The sequence below is a fragment of the Numida meleagris genome, chromosome 12 (assembly GCF_002078875.1).
Source record: "Numida meleagris isolate 19003 breed g44 Domestic line chromosome 12, NumMel1.0, whole genome shotgun sequence".
NCBI classification, from domain to species: Eukaryota; Metazoa; Chordata; class Aves; order Galliformes; family Numididae; genus Numida; species Numida meleagris.
The window spans coordinates 10,692,460-10,707,464 of NC_034420.1; the positions used below are offsets into that span (position 1 = coordinate 10,692,460).

The 15,005-nt window shown below is 37.0% G+C and overlaps 1 protein-coding gene across 1 annotated transcript in view; it reads left to right on the plus strand.

Moving 5' to 3' along the window:
• The window catches only part of CLINT1 (clathrin interactor 1), a 46,888-nt gene that overhangs the window by 17,293 nt on the left and 14,590 nt on the right, over window positions 1–15,005 (plus strand). Inside the window, exons 2-6 of the mRNA XM_021410319.1 lie at window positions 6,022–6,126; window positions 6,785–6,881; window positions 8,391–8,499; window positions 9,399–9,563; window positions 12,882–13,056. Of these exons, the coding sequence (XP_021265994.1) occupies window positions 6,022–6,126; window positions 6,785–6,881; window positions 8,391–8,499; window positions 9,399–9,563; window positions 12,882–13,056 (651 nt within the window). The remainder of the gene's footprint in view (window positions 1–6,021; window positions 6,127–6,784; window positions 6,882–8,390; window positions 8,500–9,398; window positions 9,564–12,881; window positions 13,057–15,005) is intronic.

The following is a 15,005-nucleotide window of genomic DNA, read 5'->3' on the forward strand; positions in this document are numbered from 1 at the left end:
CACCGAGTGAGGTGGTGAGATTTTATTCTGAATCAGCGGCAGCTGTTCTGTCATGGAGCAATTTGAAGTTTGCTGTGCTTTTAGTTCCTGTATAAATTACAGGAGGTATGCAGAAGACTTCCTAAAAATAAAGAAGCTGCTAACAAAATTACAGAAATAATGAGATTAAAGTATTATTGCGTGAGGCTGCCTGTTAAAAGGATAACGCTGCTAAACACCTAGTTGCTTAAAAGATAAAATTATGTGATGTTTGTTTTGCTGTTGGAATAGCACGAGGTTACAGTATTTGTTTCTTGCAGGATTTTGTTACTGTACGAGGTAGTGCAGTACTGTACAGTACCAGCTTCTGCTTCCCTGCGTTCATCCAGCTCCTTCCCTGTAAGAGATGCTTTTTCTTTAAAAGATGCACTTCTTTTAGTATTGCCATTTGTTTGAATAGCAGTAATGTTTCAACTGTACGTATGATAGTCGTGTGTAATACGTTATTTTTTTTTACCCACATTTTGTCTTAAAACAGATATTTTCAGAATAGTCTCATTGGAAACTGTTAATGGTGGTAAAATGTAGAAAGTTTCTCATCTCAGCTTTTAGTATTTTAGTGTTCCCAGTTGTAAAATTAAAAAAAAGGAAAACAGAAGGTGCATAATCCAGTGATGTCCTTGGAGTAATAGTTAAAGGCATAATATTATGCACATAGGAGTTCCGTGTATACGTGATATTGTAATTGGTTTGAAATATACATTGAAAAAAATTTTAACTATGTAACCAGGTTTTTCATTCCTGCTGCTGGCTCCCTCAGCACAGTGGGCAGCTTCCCAGAGGTTTGAGAAGTGTTTCTAATTAGGCTTACCCTGTCCAATCCAATCCCTTTATCATCACTATAAAGAAACTGTTGTAATATACCCTCTCTGTGACTTCTGTTTATTTTAGTTTTCACGAGATTAGATGTGGCATTTCACAAATCTTCTGTGGATCTTATGTCCAGAATGGTGCTTGTGTCCTCAGTGACACCACCCACATCAATAGCAACTCTAATCCTAATGGCGCTTTAATGGAGCGGGCTGACTCGCGCCCCAGGGCATAGTCAGAGCTTTTAAGTTTGAGGCAGAAACGTTGGCTAAGATCTGTTAGTCTTTCTGATTCCTTAATATGTATTAAAGCAAGTTCTATTCTAAGTAGTTGTATACAATTCTTTCACTACATCAAATACATAAATACCTTCTTTTCTCATGGCACTTGTTGTCTTCTCTATTCCAAGTTTCCTATGCAAATGCTGTTTAAAGGTTGCAGTGTGTTAAGGACAGGTGCTACCTGAGCACTGAATATAACTCGCAAGATTCACGTGGCACTTGGTGCTCTGAAAATTTGAGAGATCCAGCTATCTGCTCCTATCCTGATGAACGTGCTTGTCTTAAAAATATGTTTTCTCCAGAAGAACATTGCTCCCGAAATCTAACAGTAAGCTGCCTTAATGAGCTGTCATCTTGTGCAGGGCGATGAGAGAACAGTGCCACTGACCATGGGAAAAAATCCTGGAAGATGTAGGGAATGCTGGGGATGAACATGCCAAACTGTATGGGGTTCTTTAGGGAAGGCTGTGGGCACTGAACTTAGTATCCTTACTAATGCTGCTGCATCTAAGCTGCTAACCAAATCGAATCAAGTGAGCAAAGACAAAAAATGTTGTGCCTTCCTTTAGCAGGTTTGCAGGAAGTGTACAGGAATCACTGTTAAAGTCTTTACTGTTAGTTTGAGGGTTGACATTAGGGTTTGGTGGTTCATTTTGGAGTGGAGGTTAGCTGAGGAAAGAGATTTGTTTCTCTGCACATAAGCTTTCAGGATGGAACTCATCCCTGCTCCTGAGGCTGCTGCTTCTCCTATGGCTGACTGTTCAGAGCCTCATATTTCCACAGCAGTGTTTCCAAAGTGTTCCTCACTCAAGGTGTATGATACAGAGAGAGAGGTTTTATTTTTTCCAGTCTAGAACCAGCAGTGATAGTGGGGTAACTATTTCAGGCACAACAAAACTGTGTGATGTTTTGAGTTGTAAGCTATGACTAGGAACGCCACAGTTATGTTTGTACAGTACTTTACAGGAGATGGCAATCCATCAGATAGCTGAGCAGTTGCAGCAAATGAATTTGCAGAGAACACCTCATAGTCCACAACCTCCCTAGAGTAAACCTTTAATTCATAATATCGTGCTGATACATTACTCGGAGCAGAGCACACCTCTTCCTCGCTAATACTGTCCTTCTGAGCATCTGTAGCTTGGGTCGTGCATTCCTGTGTAAGGTGTGAACTCTAGCAGAGTCACGAGAATGCAGCTCAGGGCTTTGTGCCGGAATACCTGTGAATCTAGCAGAAGCTTTTGGCCAGAGCAGGGTTTACTAGTGTCTGGATTTATGCCCACATCGTCGGTTACTTTATGTCCACTGATGTGGGAACGCTGAGTGTTCCTGCAGTCTGTAAGGCTGTGTGTACAAGCCGACCATCCACAAGCTGTATTTCCTTTACATGTGGCAAAGAGCATTGCTAGAGGGTAATTTCAGACCTGTAGGATTTTTTCTTTTCTTATGCCTGAAAGCTGAAGAGCTTTTCAGACCCTTGCTAGTAGAAAGGTTGAAGTGGCGGATAGTAATTTTTTTTTTCATGGGCCTCATTAGTTTTTCCTTTTCCTTTGATTTTATATTTTCTGGTACTGAACTTCTTGTTAGGAAGGATATGCGGGCAAATGAGAAGAACAGCAACTAAATATTATCCTCCATCTCAAATTGTATGTTTAAAGTAAATGGACAAACTGCTCAGCGCTCACATCCCTCTCCTTTCTCCTTGCTTTTTTTTGCAGGCAAAAACTTGAGCAACATAATTTTGGAATGTTTTATGAACGGTACATCTATTCTGTTTCAAGTATGTTAAGATACAGTGTAAGATGCGTGGAAAACTTTTAACTGTATTTGCTTATTTTTTTTTTTTTGAAGAAGTGATGTCTCTCATTGTCTGATGCAGTCAGAGATGATCAAAAATTTATAGCTATTACCCGCTCGCTTTTCACTGGCAACGTGCATTTATTCATGCAGAGAACTTGAGTCTCAGATGCGGGTACCTACTCAGTGTTGCTGTAATTGGTGGATGTAAGCATTTAAAGTTGAGCATTCTCTTGTGAGAAATGTAGAAATGAATCTTCTGTTTGCCATTGCCGTGCTTGTTGTGTCCCAGAGACATGGCAGTGCTCCTTTGGCTTTTCTGAGCTGTTTTTTTTTTTTAAGAAGAAACAATGCTGAAATAATTTTTAAGGGGTACAGGAAAGAGAAAAAACTCTGTCATTAGTCTGTGATTTAATAGACTTAAAAGAACTGTAACACACAAATGGAAAAGAATGCAACAGCTTGTAGTGTTGATGTCAGCCCATCTATTTTGTATATATATTTTTGGACATAACTTTCAAAATACGCGTCATGTGTTCAACGTCGTTGTCCGCGTTAGAAGTTTCTGTAGAGGTGCTTGTTGCAGGGTTTCAATTAACAGCTGGGTGTAAATCCAAATGCTCTCCTGTAGGGTGTGTTAAACACCGACTGCTCTAGGATACTCTGTCAGTCCCAGCCACTGGGCATCCATTTGTTTGCAAAGCGGGCTGTGTCCATGCGATCCGGCACGATTCCCTGGAAGCCACCCAGTATAAACTAATCAGAGAGCCCCCCCTGGTGTCAGACAGTGTCCTCGGATATTAAATTTATATCAATCACAGGAAGTCTTGGCAATCATGCTAGTCACTTTTTCCCTTCACATCTGGACGTAAATTATTTTTTTGTTGTTGCAGAGGTCACAGGAATCATGGGTAGGGCATGGAACGAGGGCCATAGAAAACATGGGAAAGGAAGAATAAAACTATATTTCCACCTTTTTAGAAGTGGTTATTTTTAAGTGACCTGGAATGATGCCAAGCTACACAACTTTTTTTTTTGAAGTTTACATTTGTTGCCAAATTAAATGTGGCTTAAAGATGCTTTGTTTTGGAACGCTTTGTGCCATTACATCCCTTCTTGACATTTATCAGAGAGATTTCTCCTAGCTGCTCTGAACAATAACTTTACTGCAGGATGGTTTGAGAAATAGAGCCTTTTTCCCCCAGTTTAGTCAGTTTTAAGTGCACCTTCTTTTTTTTGGTGTTACTTAAGTTCCCCTGGTTCCCATTTATTCCCCGTCTGCTCTCTTCCATACCTCATGCTGCTGTTCCTTTACAGTTAGCTTGCATCTTTTCATACGTTTTCCAATCTTAAACATTTTTCTCTAAGAAATGAAGGAAATGCTTAACTTCATGCTCTCCCACCCACCCCCAGCTCCTCATCACGTCTCAAACAAGCGCTTAAGGAGGGGTTATAAAAACAAACAGAACCTTTCCATTCAACTCCCTGGCTTGCCTTGCTCAGGACAAGGGAACCAGTGTGCTGAAAGCTGTGCAGCTCTGGAGCCTCTAGCTTTGCGTTGTGGCTTTCTTGTTTGTTTCAGGTTTTTTCTTAAGTTCCATCCATCTGGGAAATAAAAGTTGTATTAGTTTGCATTTGTATGTGTGGCAAAGAAAAAATATCAAAAACAGGAGCTTGAGGAACATTTAGTGTAAATGAATTTGTGAAACCTTAATTGCTGTTGTTCATACCTACTGCTGTGTTCCTGCGTGCTTTTTTTTGATATAGATGGGTTCTGTGAGCTTGCTGATTATTTATTCAGTCATGTAACTTACGTTCTCTTTAGACACAAAGTTGAATAAAATCATCCATCAGAATCTGACAGCAGGAATTCTCATGCTGAGAATCCAAGCTTAAGTTCAGGAATCTTATTCTGTTTTAACAATTACCTTCTGTGTGCCCTTTTGGACTTAAGGGGATCTCGTTCTTGTTTCTGCTCCCTTTTCCAAGATCTTTGCTATCTTTATGCCAAGTAAAATTGGATGTGCCAACTCCTGCATGGACAGAGGGATGACAACTAAGCAACTTAATTTTTCTCCTGTTTTTTTCAAGCTTAGGGGGAGAAAGTGTTAAGTAATGATCACCACCTCAATGTTGTATTACAATGTCACTTTTACGATTCAACTAATTTGACTTTATTGGATGATGTATATGTTGAACAGAGTCATCCTGCAGGATTAGCTTCTGAAACCAGCTGCACAATGTGCCTTAACTGAACTTTCAAACTTTGCTTTACTATGTGGATGTATGTAACTTGTAAGTTATTTCAGATACTCTGCAAAGGGTGTAAGGAAAACAAGCTACTAGGTTTCCTTTTGGAAACCACCTAACAACAATTGTAGTGTAGCTTGTATTGGAAAAAAAATGCTTTTTACCAGTGATATTTTTTTATGAACTCTCATAGAGATTGCTCGAATTCCTTATAATCTTTGCACAACTGTAATCATAAAACGGGGTATTCTGCAGCTTTTCTTCTTTTTGTTTTCCCTTGAATACATTTCAGGTGGAAAAGGGACTTTTTCTAGTGAATCTCATCTCCTCTACTGTGATCTGCCATTGGAGTGTTGTTTTGGGGTTTTGTTTCTGGTTTTTGTTTACTGACACCTGTTTGGTTCTGATGTTCTTGAGTTTGTCATAGCACTCATCATTCATAAAACCTGCTGCTGATTGAGTTGTAAAGCTTCTTGCGAACAAACGCATCGTGCAGAGCTCTAAGCGAACCATATCTACTCAGGGAAGCTATCACCTTTGACTGTACTGGTTCAGTTTGGATTTTAATTTGACCAAAAGCTTTTTTTTATTAGACTGAATCCAGCTGTAATGTAATCCATAGTTTCTCATCTATATTCTTGAAGCCTAATAGAATAGTAAAACCTTAAAGATAACATAAATGCGTTGTATAGTGTCCTCAGGATAACTCTTGCACTGAAGATGTTTTTTCCCACCCTGTGGAGGTATCTCATTAAGGTACCCACTAGTATCATTATTAAGTTTTCATGTGTTTCTCAGTTTCGATGGTAATCTTTGTGTGTGTTAATTTTTTTTTCCTTTGCAGCACCAATGTGGTTATGAATTATTCAGAAATAGAGTCTAAGGTTCGAGAAGCAACCAATGATGATCCATGGGGACCTTCAGGGCAACTCATGGGAGAGATTGCCAAGTAAGTGATAATTTGAGTCAGTGATGAAGAAAGGTGCATTTTATAGCGGAATGTGAAATTTGCTGTTAAATCAACTCTGTGGTGTGCTGACTGATAATACTGAAGGGCTGCTGTAAATAAAGCCCTATTTTTTTAAACACAGGATCTTTTTAAAATGCGTAATCTTATAATGTGTTGGAAACTGTCGAGCAGGAAACATAGTCAAATTATTTTTGAAACTCTAGATTTTACACAAGTAACCTCAGAATTCGTTCAGCGGACCTGACTTTTTTGGAGTGTTTATTTTCAAACTGCTTTTTTGTGACTTGCTAAATAGAGCAGAACTGGTCAAATTCTTTTTTTTGAACGATTTTCTGCCAAAATTGTTTGGAAGTTACATGTTTGACTAGTTACTGTGGTTATTAGGGTACTTTTTCTTTATAAAATGCATTCTTTTACTGCCTTAGATTTGTAGATTTATTTTTTCTTTTGTAGTCCTGCAATCTAAATTACTTCTATACGACTAAGAAACAGAGAGAGCTTTTTTCCTTGTAATGCTGTCAAACTCGAATGGGTTTAGATCAAGCCTGCCATCTACTGGCAGTGCTGAGACTTAACATGCTATTATGGCAAGCCACTGAGAATAAAATTTCTTTACTCCTTTTGTTTAATTTCTTAGGGCAACATTTATGTATGAACAGTTTCCAGAACTTATGAACATGCTTTGGAGTCGCATGCTGAAAGACAATAAAAAGAACTGGAGGAGAGTTTATAAGGTGTGTATTTACATGAGCTAGAAGTGCTCAGGATTTTTGTATTGGTCTACAAAGGGATATAAGTGTAACATTGTGATTTAGTGTCTTGTTTAGATATCACTTCCTTTGCTAGCAATGGATAATTTCTTTCCTAACCTACTCTGCTTAATAATTCTATTACTGGAGTCAAAGATGTCTTTCAAAGGAAAAGTAAATATCTGCTTCTAGAAATGCTACTTAATGAGTGTAATAATGTAATTACATTTTGCTGATGTGCATACTACTTCAATACTTGAACATTTTTAGTCTAGCTAAAGGAATTGTTACTGTGTTACAAGAGAAGTAGATAAATTATTGTGCTATCAAGACAATGTTCTTGAATTCAAAAATAGCTGAAATAAGATTAAAATGCAATCTTAATTGTATGACAATTCATAATTCAGTGAATTGTGATTTTGCTTTGAATGGAGGAAATTTCGTTACAGATCTTATTGTATGAGGGTATGTCCTACTTGCATTTTGGAAATAGAACTGAAAATCATTTGCATTTTTCTTGTCTTTGGCTAATTAGCATGGTACGGAAACTTTTTGCTTTAGAATATCATGCTGCACTTAAAGTGGTGTTCGGTGTTCACTGAATTATGCAAATATAACCTCATTTTTTTTAGAACTGATGTATTAAACTGGCTTATATTTTGTTGATGCCTGGGTTGGAACAAGACAATTAATTCTAAGGCATAGTTTGTGCTTTTCACAGGTGCTTGATGTTTTGTATTCATAGTAATTGTTTTCCCTGAAGTACAATATAAATTAATATTTAATGCTATCACACATAACTACTTAATGTTATAAAGACTGCTTGGAATTGTTTATCAGGTTTGGATAGGTTGAAATATAATGATAGTTCTTAGCGGTTCAAGGCACTACTTTAAAGTGTATTTTTTTCCCCAGATAGAAATCCTAAACTTAAAAAACTGCAATTAAAGTACTACTTAAACTTCATTTATTTTGTATCTTGCTTAAATTTGTCCTGAAATGCAGTTCTGAATATCCATTGCATCCAGCGTAAGGCTTCTTACATTTCTGTAGGAGTTACTTTTCAGTGGAAACTCTTGGAAACTGACTGAGGAGCAAAAGAAAATGTTTCATTTTGCAGAGTAAATTTTTTTTCTCTTGAATTTCTCTGCTGTTTTTTAAAAGAAGCAGTTGCCAAAGAAGGCAACTACTCGTGATTTGGTAACAATAAATTATAGTTTAACAAATGCAGTTTTGATACCGTGAAGAGCAAAATGTGTGTGTGTGTTTGGGGGAGGGGGAGGAAGAATTGGGGAAAGATGGACATTGGCTTTTTGCTTTTGTTTTTCTCTGTAGGTGAACCCATATGATGAGTGTTTATATAAAGGGGAAGATCTTACTGCTTTATAGTTTTGGTGGGGGCAGGTTTGGATTTCAATTCTTTTTTGTGTGTGTTTTTTTTAAAAAGATCGAGCTTTTGTTCATGCAATCATAAGGTGCTTTGTATTTTTATAGTCTTTGCTGCTCCTAGCTTACCTCATAAGGAACGGATCAGAGCGTGTTGTTACAAGTGCCAGAGAACACATTTATGATTTGCGATCCCTGGAAAATTACCACTTTGTAGGTGAGCAATAGAAAAATCTTATAAGCAAATTAAAACAGTAGTTGGAGTTGTCAGTCACCTGAACCAGCTTAGAAGCTTCCCCAGTCTAATTAGAATGTGACTGTTGCCAGTTGTGTGAAGAGTGCAGAATCCAAGACGTGGGACCCTAGAGTATTAATTAGTGAAGACAAGAACTTGCAGAAAAGACTGGCTAATAACAACAGAACCAACACAACATGAGTGTTCGGGTTTTTATTAAAATATGCACTAGAGACTGGTCCCCTGTGGTGTCCGTAAAGGAATAGCTTTAATCATATGGGAAGAAAAGGTTAGAGCTCCAAAACACACACATCTGTTTGAAGCTAGGGCTTTTTCCTCCCACCAAATAATATTTACAGTGCAAAGGCAGCAAGGCCAGTGTGTGTTTTGAATGTGAAAAAGGCTGGGAAAGGAGCATATTTAGCTTGTAGTACATCCTAACTGAAAGCACTTTTTTCAAAAATTGAGTTTTGCAGTAAGAGTGAGTTCTTGCAATTAAAATTGCAAAAACCTGTTCCAAAAAGATGGAGCAAAAAGGCTTATGTTCTGTAGGGTTAAAATATTCCATGGAACATATAATTTCTATTTATCTTTATCAATCTTTTCAATGTTTTGGCAGCAGTTAAACATTTTCCAAACACGCCATTCAGTGAACTTCCATTTATCTAAGGCTGAAAATTTGTGTTGAAATGATATTTGGTCCCCTTAAAACAGTAGCAGCGAACCTTGGTATCCATAAGATCTTTCACTTCTGATTACTTTATTTGTAATTCCAGTTTTTTGTTAGTTTGTGAAGTTCACTATTACTGCCTCTGATTTATTTTATTTTCTCATTTCTCCCCCTTCTCTTTCACACTCCCTTTCCTGCATTACCTATACAGATGAAAATGGCAAGGACCAGGGTATAAATATACGTCAGAAGGTAAAAGAAATGGTGGAATTTGCACAAGATGATGACCGACTTCGGGAAGAAAGGAAGAAAGCAAAGAAGAACAAAGACAAATACATTGGTGTTTCTTCGGACAGTGTAGGAGGGTTCCGATATAGTGAGTACTAACCAGGGTTTGCTGGTCAAGAGTTGACAATCTAGACTTTTAACATTCCTTAGATATACAGGGAAAAAGCCCAGATAATTACTAAGAAATTTCTAAGATGCTCTTTTAAGTGTTTTTTCTTTGTAATTCTTTAACTACTATTATTGCACTATCTTCAGGTTTTTGAGTGAGTTTTCCTGTAAATAAGCTAACTAAAAACTTACAAGTGACGTTGATGCACTGACTTAGCCAAAACTTAGCTATTTTGTTTTTACCTTTAGACTCTCACTGAGAAATGAATACTGCTGTAGCAGAAGTAGATAAGTCAGAATTTCTTACTCTTTCTGTAATTAAAAAAAAAAAGTGATACTTTCTGTCTCCCATAGGACAAGAATACTCTTTTACCTACTTTCTGCCAACCTACTTTAGAACCGTTGTTTAATTGGAATTAGGGCTTTCAGGACAGTACCACTGTTTTGGTGAAACAATGGAGGTACTATACACCATTAAACTTGTTAATTCTCCAGGTAACTCTGTTTAGGCATTTGAGAGAGAACTGGATTATCTATGTGGATTGTGGTGTCTGTCAGATCTGACTTTAAATATGTGCACCATGTATTGTAGAGCTTATATATCAGGAGTTTATCAAGTCCCAGTTAGTGTTTTTAAAACCTTGTTTGATTAGTGGTGTTGGTCACATGTGCTTTTCAGGGGAAGACTCCCAGAGGTAATACACAGATTGCTTTATGTGGACTTACTAAGCTTATATAGGATTTTGGTTGTAGAAGAGGAAATGCCATCAACTTGTTTTTGTTTAGAGAGTACACTTTTCTGTCTGACAACCTTAATCAGATAAAGGCACACAACTGTTTTCTTACCTAGTCCAAGTGTGCAGCTTCCTTCTTGCTCCCCAGTCCCTGCCATAATGCATCTCTGCATAGCAGGGATCTGAGCTTGAACCTCCTTTTTATGTATGATGCATCCCAGCTTGTCATCCATGATTTAGCTGTCAGTCTTAATGTTTATCTTATTTTCTTTGGCACGGGTAGATTCTTGGGTTATTTTATTAAGGGTTGAGTCCCCATGTCACAATGATACAAGCCTTTGGTTTGCTAAAATCAGTGACTTCTTTGAGAGAAGGGTTTGGTATATGATATGTACGAGTAGGAACTTCTACATCACCTACACTTAAACTGCTACTCTTCAGTGCTTTGCATTTTATTCTCCTTTTTACTTGTGCTCTACTATTTTTGACAAGTTACTTCCCCATGTTCCTCTGTTCTCCCTTTTCCTCATATGCAGAGTAGATGGAAATCTCCATCTCCATGGCAGGATGTCTTTATTATATTCTTACAGGCTGTTGCTACTAGCTTGGAACTCTGCTGGTTCTCTCTTTAACAAATACTTATGAGTCACTGCATCAGTACTTCCAGTACCTGCCCCTCTATCTATTCTCTCTCTGCTTTTCTTTTGACGTGCTCCGAACAGAGTCGTGATCCATCTCCGTATGCTGGGTAGAAGGTTTTTTTCCCATATATTCTTAAAGTATCATTCAAGTTTTTGAGTTTAAAGGGCTATCTCCTTTTGTCATGTATTCCATTTTTGTGGTAAAAGATTTTTAATTTTCCTTTCATTTGTTGAGTAAAGACCTTAAAAATCTTCCTAGCTGCACAAAACAAGTTTTCTTTCCCAGGTCAAACTTCTAACCTGAAAAAAAATCTAGTTACTTAAATAGAAAATGCTTGGATTTTCGCAGTTTTCTCCTTAGTTCTTTTTGTCCTGAAAATGCTGAGTTCTAAGTTCTTTTATCTTTATTTTAAAATTTCTATTGCACAAGGAAACCTTTTAATGGAACCTGCTTTAAAATGCTTGGGAGCCTGACGTAAGCTGAAATAAGGCCATTTCACACTCCTGCAAAATTTAACAGTAGTACTGCTGTTTCTTACAATTTCTCCTTCTCCAGTGATAGAGATCCCACTGAGTATCTGGCTGATTTCTATCAGGCGCTCAACTTTGAACAAATTTGTCTGTCCTTTATAGATCTAAACAAAATATGATTGGAGGTATGCATTTATTTCTTTGATAAGAAAATGTATTCTCTGGTATATTGTGTTATTGGACAGATATGTCTCAAATTCTGCACCTTGTAGAGCTGGAATCCATTATTTTCTTTTTATTAAAAATGGCTTAATTGAATACGTCTTGAACATTACCCGAGCTACAATTTAATTTGTATGTAACCTGAAGTAATGAATTTTTCACCATTCTTCTTCTCTTCAGTCTTCCTGAGCTTTAGCAATAAAATTCACTTTTTTCAATAGTGTAAAAAAAAAAACTTTTCTCCATGTGTAATGGTCCCAAATATGAAATGCTTATGTTTAAAAAATTTTGTCTAGAAACTGAGCTGTTCTGGGTTGCTCCATATATATTAGCTAGCAAAGCATGCTGTGGTTCTGATAGGTTAAGTCTTTGTTACAGTTTTTAAGTGTTTTTTTTCTTGTAATTTAAACTCAGTTTGTCTAGGTGTGTTTAAGTCTAGGCTTAAGTTCTTTTACAAAATTTTGTTAATCAGATTGTATAGCAAATGAACAGGTTTCAAGTAAAACTCAGCTATTTTTAAGCTCTCGTTATGGAGGTCTCAATTACTTGAATAGAAAGAGACAAATTTTCTAAGTGATCAGTAAAGACCAGGGTTCTCCATGGCTGAAGAAAAGGTGAGTTGCTTTACAGCCTCTTCCTTTTCATCTTTTTGAAAGGAGACTATTTAAATGATGAGTATAGAAAAGAAAGAACAAAGTTACAGTGCATTTCACTCTTGTCTTTCAGTATTTCATAGAATCATAGAATTAGTATTTGGTACAATGCTTTTATCTGTTCTTGAATTTCAGCATATAAAAACCTTTGATTCACCTCTGTGAACACACAGGCTGGCCCATGATGAAATATCATGCATTAAGTGACTGTTATAAAACTAGCATGTCCCATTTCTGATGAGCTGCGTATACAGCCAGGGTTGGTTGTACCACTTAGGGTTCTCCAGCAGAATCCAATAGTATCCCAATGTGCTGCATAGTATGTTAAGACTGTGTGGTTGTCATAAACAAAAGTCTTTGATTCTGCATTTCTGCTGCTTAATGATGTGTATTACATGCTGTGCCTTGATGTAAAAGTGTTAATTCAGCATTACAGAAGCATTCAGTTTGCTTTGAAAATCTGTAAGCTTTGTGTATGGGGTGGGGTGGGGAGGGGAACTTGAGAACAATTTGAAAAAGACCGCAGGCATTCATTTGCTGTTACCTTTAGTATCTTTTGTCTTAATGCCTTATACAGGTGAAAGATACGATCCCGAGCCCAAGTCAAAATGGGATGAAGACTGGGATAAAAAACCTACTTTTCCATTCAGTGATAAGTTAGGTGAGCTAAGTGACAAAATCGGAAGCACAATTGATGACACCATCAGCAAGTTCCGAAGGAAAGACAGAGAGGACTCTCCAGAAAGATGCAGGTACTAGAACTACTTTAACATGAATTTATTCTGTGGAATTGCTGTTACAAAGCTCTTTGACACTACTGATTATTAGTTGCAATCTGCTGCCATTCTTTTTGTGGAAATATGTTTATGGTCAATACCTGCTTCTCTTACGCAGCTTAGCCTCGGGGAATAATGTAGCCCTGTTGATAGTTAACTACTCTTGGCTGCCTTCCACTACAGCCTCTAGCTTAGATGGCTGCTGGCAATGCAGGGAATTTGGCTGAAGTTTCCTAAGCTTTTGCTTGTCTCAGCATTTCAGTGGTCTTCCTTGTGCTAGTATACCTGAAGCTGCTGTTTAATGCTACAGTTACTCCAAATGCTGAAGTGTTAAAGAGGAAGATTAAAAAAAAAAATTGCTTAAGTCTGTCTTGACACCATGCTTCTTCACTGTGCTCATCTGAGAAAGAGCGTAGTGCAGGTGACTGACTTCTGCACATTTAAAAAAAAAAAATTGAACCTTCTCAAGAAACCTGTATTTTATGTATGGCAACTAATTATTTTGAAGTGAGGAAGAAAACCTACCCTGCTTTGCCTGTAGAAAGATCTTCAAAAATGTCACCCTTCAACATGTGCATCAAACTTTATGATCCAGAGATCAAATTCATACTTAAGCATTTCCTCTTCAGCAGTTTCAAACTTTCAAGTATACTGAAATCATTCCTTTTCGGGAAACAGCTTAAAATCCAAATTTGCACTGAGATTTGATAAGCATTTCTTACAGGAATATGTTCAAAAATATCCACACGCACGTTTAGTATGTTTATACATGTAGATATACATACGTGTATACACATGTACGTGTTACAAAATTTACAAGTTTGGAGCAATTTCACAGGAAAACAAAAATAAGGGTAGCATTTCCAAGAAAAAGGCAGCATGGCCTTCTTGCTAGGACATGAATAAATCATAAAACTGGTATTCTTTGCACACATCTGAGTTTCCTCTTAGAACTTGCTATCGATGGACTACAAAGAAGATGGGATCAGAAGAAAAGTAAACAATTCCAAACTTAACAATGATACGTTGCTGTGTGCTTTTCTGTGCTTTCAAAAGCAATGTGTCCTGATGTCTGTACAGCTCACTGTCCACAGCTCATGTAGAGGATGTGCAATAAATAGTTTTATCTTTTGCTTCATTTCTGAATGGCTCCTGGACTCTTAGTTGTGCTGATATAAAGACTTTGCACCTTCCAGTATTTCACAGTCCTTCTTGCAGTCTAATCTTTTTTAAAAAGCAGCTTATTTTTGTGACATACTTGCTGTACATCTCTATCACAAATTCTGTTCTTTTCCTTTAGTTAATACTGTGTTCTTCATTTCTGTTTTGATCTTGTAAGCCTTGTCCCTTTTTTCTCTCCTTCCATTTTGTAATGTCAGATTAGTATTTGTTTTCTTGAATTTTGTTGAGATCTGCAGTAGTGAACTCAAGATTTGAAATAAAAGGAGAATTTGGGGGACATAAACAAGCAAGAAAGACTTTGGTAGTTGCAGATTTCCTGATCATAAGTGGGAACCTAGGCTGCAGCAGTATTGCCTAAAACATTCTTTCAGCTTCTCTTTGCGCAGTGATTAGATAATATAAAATTATGAAATGTTATCAGTGTGCCAAAATGAAGCAATTTCTTCCTATAGAAAGCATCAAAAGATCAAAGGAGATTGAACTTACAGGTTGTAGAATGTCTGTTTATACTTGGAGATATTATAAATACAAACTTCAGAATACATTTTATATTAACTGAATGCTGTATTTGTATGAAGTTAAATATTGAAGCTAATAACAACATTAAATTTTAATAATCATGTGACTTAACTCTCAACAACACAGCATTCTATTGTAAAGGCTTCATGAAATCCATGTTTGTTTTTCACCTTTCAGCAAATAAAAAAAAAAGCTTCCAGAAAAACTTGCTAGTTTATATAGTA